The sequence below is a fragment of the Mastigoproctus giganteus genome, chromosome 5, assembly GCF_048544385.1.
Source record: "Mastigoproctus giganteus isolate SK-2022 chromosome 5, ASM4854438v1, whole genome shotgun sequence".
Lineage (NCBI taxonomy): Eukaryota > Metazoa > Arthropoda > Arachnida > Uropygi > Thelyphonidae > Mastigoproctus > Mastigoproctus giganteus.
This window is the reverse complement of record NC_143579.1, coordinates 165,307,166-165,325,791: the sequence shown is the minus strand read 5'-3', so window position 1 is coordinate 165,325,791 and position 18,626 is coordinate 165,307,166. Positions and strand designations below refer to the sequence as shown.

General features: G+C 36.4%; 1 protein-coding gene across 1 annotated transcript in view; it reads right to left on the bottom strand.

The window, feature by feature from the left end:
* The window catches only part of LOC150085812 (G patch domain-containing protein 3-like), a 90,980-nt gene that overhangs the window by 14,535 nt on the left and 57,819 nt on the right, over positions 1-18,626 (bottom strand). The window contains exon 4 of the mRNA XM_090373499.1: positions 2,921-3,033. Coding sequence (XP_090229625.1) covers positions 2,921-3,033 — 113 coding nt within the window. The remainder of the gene's footprint in view (positions 1-2,920; positions 3,034-18,626) is intronic.

The following is an 18,626-nucleotide window of genomic DNA, read 5'->3' as shown; positions in this document are numbered from 1 at the left end:
TTGGTTATATATGATCTAAACAAGAAGTCTTTGACATTTCAAACTACTTGCTTTGTGGTGGTTCCAAATATAGTGTGTGTAAAACCATGCGAACTGAGTATTCAACAGTAGTCCATAATCATATAATCAGAATTATGATTTTTCAAGTTTATATGAAAGTCAGTCACCAAATATAATAGACTTTTCAGTCAAACATCTCTTCATTTGCCACTGTGTTTTCAAATTCCTCAAGAAAAAGTCTGACAGGAGTGGTTATTTGTTATTTGGTTTTTAGGAGCATTAGCAACTAAGACCATATTGCTCCGGGATATGCGGTGGTCATTCCCTGACCTTTCCGCATCCTCCGTATTTGGTGGTGACGGGCTCGAACCCCGGTCTAATCAAGAAGTGTGTGCTATGCACTGCTGCTCCTTCCCACCTGGCTACGGAGGCGCCTGACAGGAGTGGAATGTTGTCTGTACACTAGTAATGTAATAATACAAGGTGTGGCAATTAAGTTCTCAGAATTAATTGCCACACCTCTGTGCTGTTGTGGTGACGTTTGATGAGTCTGAAAATAAATGGAAGTGGTACGTTGTTGTTATTGTTCAAACTTCCTCCAACAAATGGTGGTGCAGATTGTCCAGTAGGTCAACAGGTTGCCCATAATAACCAGTTTTGTTAGTAGCATTAATGTTGCATATTACAATTTTGCAATGAAGCAATGAATGAATATCAAATTTTGCTTTAAACTGGGAAAAGTTGCAAGAGAAACATATGAAATGTTAAAAACTGTTTATGGTGATGAAACATAAAGTTGTAACAGTGTGGTTGAATGGTACAAGTGGTTTAAAGATGGATGCAACAATGTTTGCAATGGAGCGGGTGTCCATCAACCTCTCAAATAAGGATAAAGTTACAAAAGTTTGGGAAATTGTGGAAAGAGATCATTGTTTGGCCCTCAGAATGATGGCTGATGAGTTGGATATGTATAGGAGATATGTCGAATTCTGCATGAAGATTTAGGAAAAAGGAAAGTCTGTGCAAAATTTGTGCTGATTCAAAATTGCCTCACAGATGAGCAGAAGCGATGAAGAGCATCATCATGTGAGGACTTGATGAAAACTGGTCAAGACAATCCTAATTACCTTGACTGTATTATCACTAGAGATGAGTGTTGAGTGTTTCAGTATGACCAAGAGATGAAATGTCAGAGCATGAAGTGGACTTCAAATCATCACCAAGGCACAAAAAGTTTTGTTTACAGAAGTCCAGGATCAAGATAATGCTTATCATGTTTTTTGATAAACAGGGTGTGATTTACAAAGAATTTAAATTTGAAGGGGAAAAAAATCAATTTGCATTCTAAGTACAGGTGCTTCAAAGACTACTGACGCACATTTCCAGGATGAACATGCACTTACGATATAAAAGGCAGCTGATTCTTGCTGCGATGATGCCACTGCCCATTCTGCACTTTTTGTGAAGACATTCCCGACAAAACATACCATTTTACAGATCAACCATCCACTGCACTCTGCCAATCTAGCACCAGCAGACATCTTCTTTCCCAAAGTGAAAATTTGCCCTCAAAGGAGGACAAATAAAAATGTAACCACCAAACGGAACATCATCTCTTTGTATGCCTTTGTTGACTCTTTTCAAAAGCTTTTAGAATGGTGTAATAAGTGCATTCAGTGAGGTGTTGATTACTTTGAATAAACATTAAATAAATTTTGAGCTCCTTCACATTGTGTTCTTTTTATTGTACCAGGATAGGAACTTTATTGCCACACCTCGTATTTTTTCATCCTCACTCAATATCTGAAAGATACAATCCTCATAATAATAAGTATTAAGTAATTTCTCTAGTTATATATTTTTATAGAAAATTATAATTAGAATTAAGGTATAATAGAAACTTCTATTATATCTTAATTTAACAATCAATTCATAATAAAAATTTTCCTCAAGTTCAGACTGAATTCTATTAAAATATAGAAAGAAACTAATCTTTACAAAGGGAAATTTAAGAAATTTCTTAGAAAATTTAGAAAGCTAAATTTCACCCAGTAAAGTTACAATTTAAGAAGTCATACCAATTCAAAGAGTTGATGTTTGTGTCTTCCTCACAAATTTAACTAATTATTGACTAAGTTTAAATTTGCATAGATTGAGGCCCTCTGCCCTAAAATATTATTGGCTTACGAGATCTGAAAATAGCTAGGCATGCAGATAAAGGAATGAACCTCTTTTAAAAAAAAAGAGGCCAAAGAGAACTTTTATAGCTAAGGATGAAGCAACTTCAGATAGCATATGAAAGAGACTAAAAAGCACATAAAAGATAGATTATCCTCTGATGACATTAAATTAAAGCCTATGATTCTGTATCATTCTAAATATCTCCGAGTATTCAAGTAACAAGAGGCCAGCAGAGATGAAATTGGGTGGGGTCTGCTGAAGCCCATCTGTAAAGCATGGATGAAAAGGCAAATGTTTACTAGGCAATTGAAGACACTGCTGCTTTTGAATTATGTACCTTGCCATGACCCTAAACTTGGTGCTTCTTTTGTATGAAAATCTGATTTCATCAAGCTGATGTTTCTGCCTGCCAGCGCTTTTTTTTTATCAAACCTATGAATTAAAAAGTGATTGCCAAGTTCAAGAGACCACATGAAATTGTTTAGGAAATGCTGTGAAGTAACATCAGGTGGATCATATGACACAAGCTTAGTAAAAGAGATAAGGGACTGTCCGAAAGGCAAGAGGAGCTTAGGAAGACCCAAATTATGGTAGAAGGATGCAGTCAGGCTGTAAAATTGAATGGACAAAAGCTGCAAGCTAAATGCAGAAAGGAAGAAGCTTAATTTTTTTTATCATGAAATCAGTCTTTTAACATTGAAAATAATTTACATTATAACATTATATTTAATTTTCTCACCTTTGTATATTTCTCAAATTCACCCAATTTGGATGTTACTAGATTTTCATGATACAGTTCCAATTTTTCTTTTCTTATCTGTATTAAGTCCCTCGCATCAATATCACCTTTATCTGTAATTAGCATATGTCCATTTTAAATTAGAGGACATGTCAAGATATATTTTCATGCACAAGCTTTAGCTATATGACAGTTGAAAACAAGATAAACAAATATAATCCTTTATTGTAATCAGAAGCAGGTATCTAATTTCCATCATAGAAAATATGCCAAGGGTTAATATAATGATTAATAAAACTATACAATATTTAAAGTGAAATTACAATCAATATAATGTTTAATCTAAAAATATTTCTTGACTAAATGTCTAAGAGTATGAAGGAGTTGTTTTATGCATGGGTACTGAAGTGCACATGCATAAAACAACTCTTTCAATATAATGTTTATAATTAAACATTAATAACTAAAATAAAGAATAAGTAAAAATTATAAATATAGTACAAGCATAGTTTAAAGACAAACCAAAACGGAAATGAAATAATATGCTTTAAGCTGACCTGTAGGATGCATTTAGCTAAAGGGTAAGTATCAGCGTGTATCTTAGGCATGTTCCTTGCTCAGCACACCTCAGTGGCTAACAGGTATAAGAATGTGGCATTTGCATTTCCCATTTCTTTTGGACTTGTACAGATCTTCATTGAATTGGTTTATCTGGAGTGAGAGTGCTTAGGGATAAAATTATCTGACAAAGCAAGCCTACTGCAGAGTTGGTTTAGTTCTGAGATATGGTTGAGGGATTCTCCATGAGCAGGTGTCCCAGATTTTTGATGATGAGATTATCTTCATTGTGAAAGTTTTTCTTTGTTCATCTATGAAAAAAAAAAAAGCAACCTTCTAATCTTGAGTGCATTAGTAAACTCCATTGTTGTTAGAAAAGGTAGGAGCTTATAGGATGTCTCACGTGATGAAATAAAACCATTAAGTAGGAGGTGAGGGACAGTGACTGCATCACAGGCTGCATTTATGTCTATATGTATATGATGACCATATCCTTCTTTTATTCAAAGGCTTGAATGAAGAAACTGGTAGTGCAACTCACCATGTGGTGAAAAATCTTAAATCAACAGTCATGGGAGAGTTACAGAATGATGAAAAATGTGGAAACATATAATAAAAATTAGAGGTATAAGTAGTATACAATAGTACCACATGGTTAGGTCAGTAAGAATCTGAGCATCAAAAGTTGCAGTCTTAAGAAGCAAAGAAAGGAAAAATGGAGTTTTACATGTATGTAAATACAAAGAAGACGAATCAAATTTGCCTCTTGCACAATGGTTGTGGGAAAGTGAATAGCAATCCAGGTGATGTAGCTGAAAAATCTTAAGGATACTCTTCATTGATCTTTCCAGATGAAATTCCCTCCATGGTGAGGAGAAACTGTGCTACTGAATTTAGCTATTGTAAAATCAGTGATATGGAAATTACAAACGACTTTACTAACTTGAGCATGAAAACAAGTAAGGGGCCTGGGACAGGATTGCATATACTGATTATTTTGAAGAAAGTAGCAAGGGAATGCATTTCACCATAAAGGTTAAACTATGGGGGGGGGCTTCGTCAGACTCAAGGGCAATTCCCTTGGACTAGAGAAGCACCAATATTTTGCCAATTAATAATAGTAATCACAGACCAATCAAATTTCAGTGGTAGAAAAAATCATAGTGGTAATGGTTACAAATACAATACAAGGTCATCTGGGGATAATGAGAACAGAGCATTATTTTTTAAAGGGAAAATCTTGTTTAACTAGCCTCATAAACCTGTTTGTTTGTTGTTATTTGGTTTTCAGGAGCATTAGCAACTAAGGCCATATTGCTCTGGGGATATGCAGTGGTCATTCCAACCTTTCCGCATCCTCCATATTTGGTGGGCACGGGCTCGAACCCCGGTCTAATCAAGAAGCGTGGGCTATGCGCTGCTGCTCCTGCCCACCTGGCTACTGAGGCACCATCATAAACTTGTATGACAATCATTCTGTAATATGAGTTTATATCTTGGGTGCAGGAAATCACTGACATTAGCAAAGTATTTCATTGTTCTTCACAGGAGGTTGCTATATGAGCTGCAAGATATTGGGATTACACGAAACATATCCTTAGATTACATTAGGCACAAAGTGCAGCTTTTTTTTTCAGGGGTGTAACTTTGTGGGGGGGCATTCCCACAGTAAATACAGTGGATCTCGCTTTACGATATTAATCCATTCCAGAGACACCATTGTATCATGAAAATATCGTAATGTGAACCCAATAACACATTGTTTTTTGGTAATTCATTCCAAGGCCTTGGAAGTTGAAATTTGCTATACATCTAAACTTTCATACTTTAATAATATCTAAACTATTTATCTCTCTAAAAGGTGATTTTTATAATGGAAATTGTACATGTTTGGTTAAAAAATTGATTAAAACTAGTGTATTAATTAAAGCACAACACAAAAAATCACTTCAACTGAAGGATGAAAAACAAACATAAGGCCAGCACACATTTACAAAGGTACTATTAGCTGAGAGGAAGGACCACGTGTCCGGTCAGAGTCAATGTTAAGCCCATCCCATGATAAAATGAAATAAGTAGGTGCCTCTTAACATGGTCACTGGTTAGTAGAATCAGCTGCTTTATAGAATAAAATAAAATAATCCGAAATCAATGCACTACACTTTGATCATTATATGTTCGATTATAAGAATCAATTTTGGACGTCTTTGTGATATTTCTGGAGGTCACGACCATAAAACAATAAAAACAATTTGCAGTTTCTAGTTTATTGGGCTTTTCTGTTAGTACAACCTGATTATAAATGGGTAGTAAACTCTATCTTACTGCATTTGTGATAGTACTGATATCCGGAATTCTGTGGGTTTTTACATCGTTATTATGGTGAAATGTGTTTCCCCTTCCTCTGCAATCATATGAAAAGCATAAATAAATTTTCAGATGCTTCTCTTCATTCCTATTTTTTTAATTTTCTTAAACTTGATACTCTGCAATTTGTGTGTGCCATGTTCTTCATTATTGATTGCTTATCATTTTCAGTTTTAAATTTTACAACAAAAAAAATGTCAATGAACTGAAATATCAATTAGCATGTACATATTACAATAGTAATTAAGCTATGTACATAAGCATAAATTTATTTTTATTTTGCAAACCTGTGGAAAATATTCTTCAGGTTTTCACGCATCATTTAATTTTGTTATTTGGCAAGGTAATAAAGTGTTAATTTGTGCTTTATATCTTGACTTTTATAACCTGTGGATAATAAAAAAAAAAAAAGTAAAGTGCAGCCATTATCAACCCACTGCAGGATGGAAGCCTCCTCAACAATTCATGTTGAGGGAAATGGACCATAATCTGCCACGCTGGTCCAGTGCGGGTTGGCAGATCGACCGTATTCAGCAGTCAGGGGCTTGAACCCCGGTCTACTCAAAGAGCGTGTGCTACTGCACTCCCGCTCCTGCCCACTCGGCTACGGAGTGGATAATATTCCTCCTATTTTTGCTCATCAGAATCGCCACTTAATAGAATTAAAATTTAATCCGCTAATGGGATCACAATAACCGGTGCTTACCACATATCGTATAGTGAACAGAAAGTCCATTATACCATCGTAAAGCAGAAGTCCACTGTACTGTTATTGCATAAAAGCAACTAAAGATATGAGACTTAAAAAGAGTTGCCACAAACTTTTCAAAATCTGACTGAGAGATAATTGGGGGGGGGGGGAAGGCTGTAAAGGTAATTCTAAATTTTCTCTAATATGTGCATTATGGATCAGTTTCTGATGCATCAAATAAATGTTATTTATCAGGAAAATATTAATAGATGGACTTTTGTAATAACTATTTACTTGAAAAATTTCTAATTTCTACATAAGGATCCACACCATAACTGAACCTTTTAAAATATTTAGTCATTTTGGTGAAAATAATAATATTGAACTTTTTACTTATTTTTCCTGAGATATAAAAATAAGTGTATATGATTTTTGAATATATGTTATGTATGTGGTACAGTTGTTTATTGGCACATTAGCTACTATGGCTATAGTGCACCTAATATATGATATAATTTGAAAAAATAGGAAAACCAGAGGAAAAATAAGAATCTGTAAAACAGATTGGAATCAAATAAAATATTGGTGTGTGTGTGTGTGTGTATTCTAAATTTTCAGTGCATGTCACATGCAGTTTAATATTTTACTTACCTTTGTGCACAATTAGTTCTTTTAGATTCACACTAGTTTTACAACACTAAAACTCGGTAGCTATAAGTTTGACATATAAACTAATTGTCATTGCACTTTGGAATTTTTTTTGCCATTATTTTATTAGTTTTCTTTTATATGATAACATTATTTAAACAAAAATTTGCAATTTTTTTTCTAGATTCATTAATTAACAGGTACAGTATATATATATATATATATATAAAAAAAAAAAGGATTGTACACTGCTAGCTTGACATTGTGGTACATGATACTGGTATAAATAGCTTTGAAAGTTATATGAAAGAAAAAAAGCATATAATAATATACAGTAATATCACATTTGCCTTAAAATGGAACAGAAATCCCCCCCCCACCAGCATTCTATTACCTATAAAAATGACAAAACTTGGAACCTGAATATGGCATGTTTAAATTCTGAAGAGGATTTAACCCAAAGCATCTTTCAGTGTATTGTGCATCTATTTTAAAGTCAGTTCACATGTTTTTCTGGATGAAAGACCACAAACACCCTGGCTCACACCATGGTCAAGACTAAGTTAGTCTGAAATGAGAACACATTGCTATCCACCATGCTACCTGCAAGTGGTGATAAATATTCAACTGTAAAATATTAAAAAAATTTATTTGTTAATAAGATTATACTTAACATTTAAATAAATTTCTTTACAGCATTTTGGAGCTCCTACAAAATTCATGTACAATTGTGCACAGGTAGTGTTATGTCTTCTTCCACTAACAATTACAAGCAATTCCAATATTTCTTGAGCAGAGCTGGATAATACCCGATATTTAATAATTTTTAATTTACAAAATGTTCTTTTACAATTCACCTGGGTACAGATCAAAGTCATTAAAATTTTTAAGCAATATATAAATTTGTGTATGCAGCTGAATGAAAATTATACAAATACAGTAGACTCAATTTTCCGGGATAGAGGGTAAAAAAATATTCCCAGATAATCGATTTCCCAATTAATCCAAAATTACAGTAAGTCCTCGGCATACGTAAGAGATACGTTCCAGGACTTCCTACGTAAGTCAAGTTTTACGTAACTCGGGAATGACTATAAAATATTGTTGCTATATCCTCAGAAAAATGAAGAAAAATAGATATATATTTTTAATTAGTTTGATTAAAAACTTTATCTGGGGACAGCGGTGAAGTAGCCGGAGTTGCACATAATAAAAGAAAACATAAAAGGAAGAAAAAACACATTATTGTATAAAAACTGGTATGTATTTCATAGCCTTGGTTATTATAGTTGACCTTCATTGGTGACGACCGCTTCTCGTATTGTCTTTCTCCTTTACGATTGTGTTCACCTTTGCCACTGACAAATCTGAATTCCGCAAGATACTTGTTCATGTTTGGCCATTTTCATACATCCTTATTATTTTAATTTTCTGATCCAACTCGATCGCTTTCCTTTTCTTGGTAGATTTACTAGTAGCACTGTTACTTATTCTCTTAGTCGGCACCATGATAATGGTCAAAATAAAATTTTCTGCAAAGAAATTCACAACAGGGTTAAGGGGAAAACTCACTATTATCACTCCACCCAAGCTCACATTTTACTAAAGCACATTTCTGGGGGTCACTGCCATAAAACAATTTGCACTTTCCAGGTTATTGGGCTTTTCTGTTAGTGCAATTAATTATAATTATGGTGAAACGTGTGTCTCCTTCACTTGAAATCTACAGTCATAAAAAAAATATAAATAACGTAATGTAAGTCGGGGACTTACTGTATCGAAAAATGTTCAGCAACCTAAGTAAAAAGTATGGTGATAGATAAAAAAAAAATGAAAAAACTTACCATGCACTACTCGCATGTCCAATACGATGTGTCAGTTTATTTTTTATGATGTCGATTTTAAATCTAATAGCTTCCCTTTATTTTTTACGATGTCATATATGGTTTGGTCACCAACATTATAATGGTTCTTTAGAGATTTAACGGATGCACTGTTTTCAAACTTTTGAATAATTTCAAGTTTTTGTTTAATTGAAAGCACAACTCTTGCCCATCATTTTCACAATTTCTAAACAAAAAAAAAAAAAAAAAAAAATTCGACACCGCTGACATGCATAACGAAACAAAATTTGTCCTTTTGCGATACGATGGAACAAACAATTGACGCAACGCACTGAAACAAACGAAACATTTGGTTTCTTTTTAAGCGGTGGGCGTGAAGACAGCGGGGTTGCAAGATAATAGGTACACTAATCTCCCAATGACGACTTTGCTGAATGCTGCTTCTTGTTGCTTATTTATGACTTGCACAACATCTGTTCTATTTATTACTTGAATTTTTTATTTCTGGTTGATTTTTTTTTTTTTTTAAATTTGGATTCTTGAAATGTCCTGCTTAATCTGATCCCAGTAAATCAAGAGTCTGCTGTATATTATTTCAATATATTATTTCAATATACAGCAGAATCTTGATTTATATTTTCAATATAAATCAAGAGTCTGCAGTATAATTACAGTGCTTAAGTATAAAATGCACCGTAGTTAGTGGTGAAGATACATATCTTCAGTATTAACTAAATTATGGTAACATTCAGAAAAATTATGAAATTCTTCAACCAACTTCACACAATCAACTTTTGTGTTAAAATAAACTATAAAGATTTCACAGAAGTATTGAGCTATTCATTTTTTAAATCTTGAAATCTGCAAGTGGGTAACATGCAAAAATTCAACCAGGTTAATATAACTGTGCCTATGAGAGAGAGTGTTCTTCATTTCATTTGTGAAAAACAGATGTTAGCACCAAATGCTTGCTGTTCCAATTTCACCAATTTTTTTTTTTTTTGAAGCCTTCTTAATTTATTCATTCCATGCTGCTTAGATAACACTGAACAACAAATTTTGGATCATATCTTGCTACGAGCATGAAAGTAAATCTACTATATAGATTTCGGGGTGCTAAACATGGAAACATTGCTTAAAATTGCAGATATGCTCTTGTTTTAAAAAAAAAAGTAGTTTTATATTCATGCAAGGTAATTTTTATTTATATGGCAGTAAGATGTAGCTCCATAGCCAAGTGGTCAGGAGTGGGAGTGCAGTAGCACATGCTCTTTGAGTAGACTGGGGATCAAGCCTTTGACTGCTAAACACGATTGATCTGCCAATCTGCACTGGACCAGCGTGGCAGGTTATGAGTCCATTTCTCTCAACATGAATTGTTGAAGAGGCTTCCGTCCTGTAATGAATTGATAATAGCTGCTGCTTACTAAGATGTAGCTATGAACAGGTATGTTCATAGCTACATAGGAACTTTTCGCCTTTTGCTTGTATTCAGCTTTGGGAGCCTCCATTTTCACCATCGAACATGGCTGCATTCCATTTGCTTTTGTATCTTTGTTCCATCGCAGCAATGTCTTGATGGAAGTGCTTACAGTTTGGTGGGAAGAAATCCAGGTGTGAGTGCAAGAAATGCATCTTCAATGACAAGCTGCACCCCAGTTTTCATAAGAAGTAATGAGGTCTTCCACAAGCTGCCTGTAGTTGCCAGCTTTAACATTTCCTAGAAAACTGGTCAAAACATTTTGTAAGGCTTTCCATGCTGATTTCTCGCTATCACTAAGGGCACATTCAAACTGTTTGTCTTTGAAAAGTTGCCTTGTTTGTGGACAAAGGAAAATGCCTGCCTTAATCTTGTCTGTACTAATTCTTGGGAATTTCTCTTGCAAGTATGTGAATGCAGGCCTGTTCACTTCAAAAGCCTTCACAAAATTTTTCATGAGTCCCAATATGATGTGGAGTGGTGGAAACAAAACTTCACTTGGATCTACCATCGGTTCAAATGTTACGTTCTTCATTCTAGGTGTTAATGATTTTTGTCGAGGTCAACTTCTTTCTCTCTCGTAGTGCCTATCCGTGGCACGACTATCCCAATCTCAGAGAAAGCAACAATACTCAGTGTAACCCTTTTGTATTCCTAATAAAGTGGCAATTACCTTCAAATCACCACATATCTGCCACTCATAATTCTGATAGTGTACATCTAAAGGATGTTTTTCCATGTTTGCGTATGTTCAGGGCCAGCCACAAGTACGTTGAACCAGTTCTGTCGAACAGGGCCCTGCACTCAAATGGTCTAAATAATAATATCATCTGCATCTTTTTGGGCATTTCTATCAACGAGCATACCGCAGTCTTAATGTCTAGTTACCCATATTATGGTCACTCCAAGAGTTCTTGCATGAGTTGACATGTATTGCTAGAAGTAGAGCATACACTTCGGTCTCAATGTGTATGTTTTGTTTGATATCGAACAGAGGATATTATTTAAAAATGTAATTTTTACGTTATACTCACTTTCAATAATATCCGTAGTTTTTAACTTCTGGAGGTAAGGAAATAACAAACAGGGGCCCACAAGTAATTCCTGAACAGGGCCCTGCAACCAATCCTTGAACTGGTCCCTGCAAATTTTGGGCCGGCACTGCATAAGTTTCTTTTTTTGTGGATGGCATACACAAGAGGTATTGAAGGCAGCATATTTCCATTGTGTAATAACGCAGTCTCAAGGCTAACTTTAGAAGCAACTATAAATAGTCGCCATTCTTCAGAAACATGCCTCATGTTCATTGCCATTAGACCATCAACATCCTTACAAACAGCGAGTTCACCTGTTTGATAGGATTATCATAGTCTTTATTTATGAGTATGAAATGTTGTCGCTTTCAGAGAATGATCTAGAACAGTAGTGTCAAACCTTTTCCTGTACAGCGGCCATATTCAAAGTTACATTTGTTTCGAGGGCAGCACTGAGTGATTCGAGAAAAATTAGTGTTACATTTTCCATAGCTTGTTACATGTAAAAGGAAGTTTCTATTTTTGCATTACCGTTTTTTTTTTATTTTCAGCCTATATATAAAAAAATGCAAATTGCCAACACTTTTATGTGCAACAAATATATGTCAGTGATTTATTTTGTAGATTTTATTATAATTATAAAAATATGACTTACTTTTGTTTTTTAAAAAAAATACCTTACTTTTCCTTTATATGCTCACAATAGAAAATTTACAACCCGAAAAGGATCACTGCTTTTCAATATTAAAGTGAATAAATAAATATAATGATACACCTAAAATTGAAAATGCTGTTTTAGTTCACTTTCTGCGGGAACATATCCGGGCCCGTAGATTGGACACCACTGATCTAGAAACGTTTCCACTGTTGTAGCCTCGAGGTCAAAAGCTCTGCCACCTTATTCTTCAGCAGTTGAAGATCCCTGATGAGTTCATTAAGCTCACTTTCTGTGATCTTATGTGGTTCAGAAGGATATAGGTTTGAACAAAATGGTGGATCCCTTGATGTAGATAGCTGCTGTACTTTGTATACAAGTTGATGTTCACGAGTGTCATCAATTTCATCAGAGTGTCCAGAAAAATGGTCGGGTGGTTAAGGAATAGGTAGTATTTCACCATGAGATGAATTGCAGATGGTATATTTGGGTATGTCACTGTCCACTTTTTCTTCATTGTCATCCTTTTCTAATAGGAGGCATCATACAGAAGTCTGAAGCGATTTGTTGGCTCTCTCCATATCATGGGCACTGTGAAAGGCATAAAACATCCCTTTTGATTCAACCATGAATCAAGTTTTGATGAACATGTAGTGCAGCATATGTGTGGAGCCCAGTTCTTGTCCTGGTGTCCTACTTTACGCCCAAGAAGTAGGCCTTTTTTATGGCTCGAGTTTAAGGATGCTTTCTTGAAGCTAATGTGACTTCTCTACATACGTAACAGAAGTATTCTGAACTATTTACACAATTACGGGGCATATTAATCTTACACGACACAAATATTGAGGAAAAAAGTAGGAATCTCACAGAGAACAAATCGCCCAGTATGTAGCTGTATTCAAGGATTACAGCAACAGAGTTGAAGACTGATTTGAGGCAACAACTTACCATGTGGTGCAGAGTGAGGCAAGAGTTGCTGATCACATGATAAGAATTTGGTGGTCCTGAAACTGCTTTGTTGCCATGCGTTTTGCCAAGAGCTGCAGTTGATAATGTGGACTAACTCCCTAATATGAGACCTCAACTGTAAACCGAGAAAACAAGATCCAATCGACAAATTTTAATTTTTGTGTTCAGCAGTATAAAATTAGTCAAGATCTGGTATTTTCATTGTAATATTTCTATCCATAAGTTATGACATTTGGATAATTGCTTTTAAAGAACTGTAACAATAAAAAAAAAAAGAAAAAAAAAACTGTAAAAGAGTAGAAATCGAAACAAGTTGACATTTAACACCAACACACTTTAGCATTAGCATTAGTAGAGGCAGATGCAAGAAAGCAAGCTTATGTAGCATCAGCCAAAAAAAAAAAAAAAAAAACGCTCCCATTTCACCCTCCCTTTGTTCCAGATGAGCCTTAAATTTATTTAGGCTATCAACTTCCACAACAAAGGATGGAAGTCTGTTCCACCAACCAACTACCTGCTGGCTAAAGGCAAAATTCCACACATCTATCCTACATCTGTCTTTCCTCAATTTGAATTTATGCCCTCTCAGGTGATTATTAGTTTAAATTGTCATATTAACTTATTTTCTAGAGTAGCTTTATATTCCTAGTTACGATACTTAGTTTAAAGTTTAACTTAGACAGAGATTTTGTAGATATTACTTAGTATCGGTAACGGTATCAAATCCACGTGTCACAAACCAATTTTTTTTTTAACCAAATTTAGCCGATTTATTAACCAACTGTTATATCAAATTATCTTCTATAAGTAGATTATAGACCTAGTCAGGATCCTTAGTTTATTCTAAATTGAGATAGCGAGATTTGGAAGCTAATCAATACTTACGAGTCCATAGAAATACCGTTCGTGAATTCCCGCCATTTTTACACGATAGCATAAGCTTAGTGTCGTATAGTGCATAATATAATATTGTCAATTAATCAGTAAATCTATTAATCTTGATAAACTTTATTGTCAATTAAATTGTATTTTTAACTATATATATATATATATATATATATATAACGACTTAATCGTAACAAATAATTAATACATAACTATAGTGGTACACGTGATACGGAAGTTGTATAAAGGGAACTCGTAGAAAACACTAGATACCGAAAAAATATATATATAACATAACTGTTTTGGGATATAACTTAAGGATTTAATTTTTGTTTTGAATTTTATTGAATTAAATCGGAATCATGACTCTGACCAGAGCAGCAAAGCAAAAGGCTCAAGCTAATGGGAGTGCTGTGGTTCAGGGGAGAACTGAGGGGGGCAGTTGCCCTCTGAATCACAGTCTATTAAAATGCACTGTTTGCTTGATGTTTGCGGAGCAGTCGGGTACGGGACATGATATTGCCAAGGGGGATGTCTTTGTGTGTGCACGATGTAAGGAGTGCAAGGAAATCAGGCGACAACTCAGCGTTGTTATGGGCCTTTATGAGAGCTTGAAGGACAGGGTGGATGCCCTCGAAGGAAATAAATTGAGGGGCCCATCAAGCTCTCAGCTGCCCACATCAACGCCAGAGCTTGCACTTGGTCATCAGGCAACACAGAAGCAGCCCCCTAGGCAGAATGCGCTGGTCCCACAGGAACTAGTAGTTGTTGGTGACTCTATTGTCAGGGAAACGGGGAACATACTTTGTAAAAAGGATAGGTGGAATAGGACCAGGGTATGTCTGCCAGGGGCAAAGGTTGATGACGTTGTAGAGCGGATATCATCTTTTAAGGGCACAAAAGGTGATATAGTTGTACACGTTGGCACTAATGATATTAAGAGTAGGAGACCGGCGGAATTACTTAGCAAGTACAGGTCACTGTTGAAAAAAAGCCGTGAATTAGGGTTGAACTTGAAAGTGTCTGCAATTCTGCCCAGACACGATAGGAGGGAGTATATGATGAGAGCCTTGTCGATCAATTCGGCCCTGGAGGGATTGTGCAAGGCTCAAGGGGTAGAATTTTTTTCAGCCTGGACTGTACTTGTTAACAGGAGAGATTGCTTCTACAGGGATGGGATACACTTAAATAGAAAGGGTGCAAGAATTTTTGCTGATGCTGTCGAGGCAGTGTTAGGTGGGTCGGAAAACTGCTAGTTGGGGGGGATACAAGGACTAATAGATTAACAGTAGCCAGTGGCAGAGGTGGAAGTGATTCTTGCACTGCTTCTATTGAAATGAGCAGAAGTCTGAAAAACAAGATGCAGGATATTTCAGAGACTGCTGGTAGTCATTGCGGTACAAGTAAACACATGGGTTGTGTTAGGGTAGCTAAGAATAGAAACAGGTGCATGTATACCTGCGTGTACACCAATGCTAGGAGTTTGGTAAATAAATTTGATGAATTTGAGGTATTGCTCAAAACATCAAAGGCAGATATTGTTGGGATATCAGAGACGTGGTGTCACACAGATATAAGTAATGCGGAACTGGAATTTGGGGAATACAATGTGTATAGAAAGGATAGACAGGACAGGAGGGGAGGAGGGGTTATGCTATTAATTAAGAAACACATAAAGTCCAAGGAAGTGAAGCCAGTCGACATCGATGGACAGGGCAGTGTCGAGTCAGTTTGGTGTGACATAAGCATAGGGAAATCAAAATTGAGAGTAGGAGTGTGCTATAGGCCTAATGACTCTGATGAGTATAATAAGATATTGTACAGGGAAATAGAGTGGGCCAGTAAATCAGAGAGTCTTATAATGGGGGACTTTAATTTCCCAGATATTGACTGGAATTTGTGGGTTGGTCACTCGCACACTAGCAAGGCTTTTGTGGATTTATTGGATGATTGTTTTCTACATCAGCATGTTCGTGAGGCAACAAGAGGGAGCAATACTCTTGATCTGATTATCAGTAGGGATTCTTCATGCATTAAGAACCTGCAGATAAATGAACCACTAGGTGGCAGTGATCACAGTGTGTTGAAGTGGGATTTACTCAAGGAGGTAACTACCATCAGAGGTAAAGGGAAGGGTTTTTGTTTTCGTAAAGGCGACTATGATGGTCTGAGACAGTATTTAAATTCTATACAGTGGGACCAACTGATGATGTTACCAACAGCAAACTCAAAATGGGAAGCATTCAAGGAACTAATCTTGGAGGCTACCAGGCTTTACATACCAACTAAGAAATATTGTTCAAGGTTTAGGCCTAAATGGTTGTCAGATGAACTAATGAGACATGTGGCAGAGAAGAAAAATGCATGGGATACATACAAATTAATGGGTGACATGGAAGCCTATGATAGATATAAGTTGGTCTGTAACCAAGTCACAAAGGAGATTAGGCAGGCAAAGGCAGACTATGAAAAATCCTTGGCAAAGGATGCAAAGAAAAACAGAAAAGAGTTCTTTACATACTTGAACTCGAAAAGGAAAGGGATGAATCAGATTGGTCCACTGGATATTGATGGTTCAACAGTTGAGGATCCTGCTCAGGTGGCTAACAATCTAAACGAGTATTTTGCATCTACATTCACGCATGAGGAGTTATTCAGGAAGGAGAATGATGTAGGTAAAGTAAACATTGGCAGTGAGCTGGATGATTTTGTAATAACTGAGAGGAAAGTGGAGGAGAGATTGTTGAGGATAAACATAAAAAAGGCACCTGGGGTGGATGGGATCTATCCAGTTATATTAAAGGAGGCAGCAAAGGAAATATGCAAACCCCTAGCAATAATTATGAGAGCTTCTTTGGACTCAGGGGAGGTACCCATAGACTGGAGATGTGCAAATGTAACCCCAATTCACAAAGGAGGATCAAAGGCTGACACAAGTAATTATAGACCTGTTAGTTTAACTTCTGTTCCAGGTAAATTAATGGAGGCACTGGTTAAAGAAGCACTGCAGGATCATCTAGACAAGAATTCAGTTATAGCTCAGACGCAGCATGGTTTTGTTAAGGGCAGGTCTTGCCTGACCAATTTGATTGGATACTATGATGTAGTCACAAAAGAACTGGATGCAGGGAATAACTTTGATATTATATATTTGGATCTTAGAAAGGCTTTTGATACTGTTGCACATGGAAGACTGCTGCACAAATTGGAGCAATGTGGCATTGGAGGCAAATTGCTGCTATGGATAAGGGGATGGTTGAGTGGCAGAAGACAGAGAGTGGTAATCAATGGACACTGCTCAACGTGGACTAATGTTATTAGTGGAGTTCCTCAAGGTTCAGTGTTGGGTCCGTTGTTGTTTTCGGTGTTTATGAATGATATTGATGATGGGATATCAAGTTTAATGTCCAAGTTTGCAGATGATACAAAGGTTGGCAGGGTCGTTAAGGACAATACTGACGCTATGCTGCTGCAACAGGATCTGGAAAGGTTGAACAGATGGGCTGAGAGGTGGCAAATGAGGTTTAACATCGACAAATGTAAAGTGCTGCATATGGGAAACAGTAACCCCAGAGCAACGTATCAACTCTGCGGTACTACACTGACAGTGGTGGAGAATGAAAAGGACCTGGGGGTAATTGTGCAGGCAGATATGAAGTTCTCTGAGCAGTGCAGACGAGCTGCAAGAGTAGCTCATGGTGTCTTGTCAATGATATACAGGAATTTTTCTAGCAGGGATAAGGAGGTGATTATTCCCTTGTATAAGGCAATGGTAAGGCCACATCTTGAGTACTGTATACAGGTCTGGAGGCCTCATTTCAAGAAGGATGTAGAGCTGCTGGAACGGGTACAGAGAAGGGCAACAAGATTAGTAAATGGAACAAAGGGTTGCTCTTACGAAGAAAGGCTTAAGTTTTGCAAATTACAGAGTTTGGAGACTAGGCACCGGCGAGGTGATCTGATAGAGGTGTATAAGGCTTTGAATGGTTTGAGCATGCTCAATGCCAATGGGATTCTTCATCTTTCTCAGAATAATCACCTCAGAGGGCATAAATTCAAATTGAGGAAGGACGGATGTCGGATAGATGTGCGGAAATTTGCCTTTGGCCAGCGGGTGGTTGGTTGGTGGAACCGACTTCCATCACTTGTTGTTGAAGTTGATAGCCTAAACAAATTTAAAGCTCAACTGGACAGGTATTTCGAACGAACGGAGGGGTGAAATGGGAGTGGTTTTTTTTTTTTTTTTTTTTTTTTTTGGCTGATGCTGAATAAGCTTGCTTTCTTGCATCATATGCCTCTGCTAATGCTAATGCTAATGCTAATTATTCTGAGCAAGAGGAAGAATCCCATCAGCATTGAGCATGCTCAAACCATTGAAGGCTTTATACACCTCAATCAGATCACCTCGCAGGTGCCTAGTCTCCAAACACTGTAATTTGCAAAACCTAAGCCTTTCTTTGTAAGAGCAACCCTTGGTTCCATTCACTCATCTTGTTGCCCCTCTCTGTACTCGTTCCAACAGCTCTACATCCTTTGTAAAATGAGGCCTCCAGACCTGTATGCAGTACTCAAGGT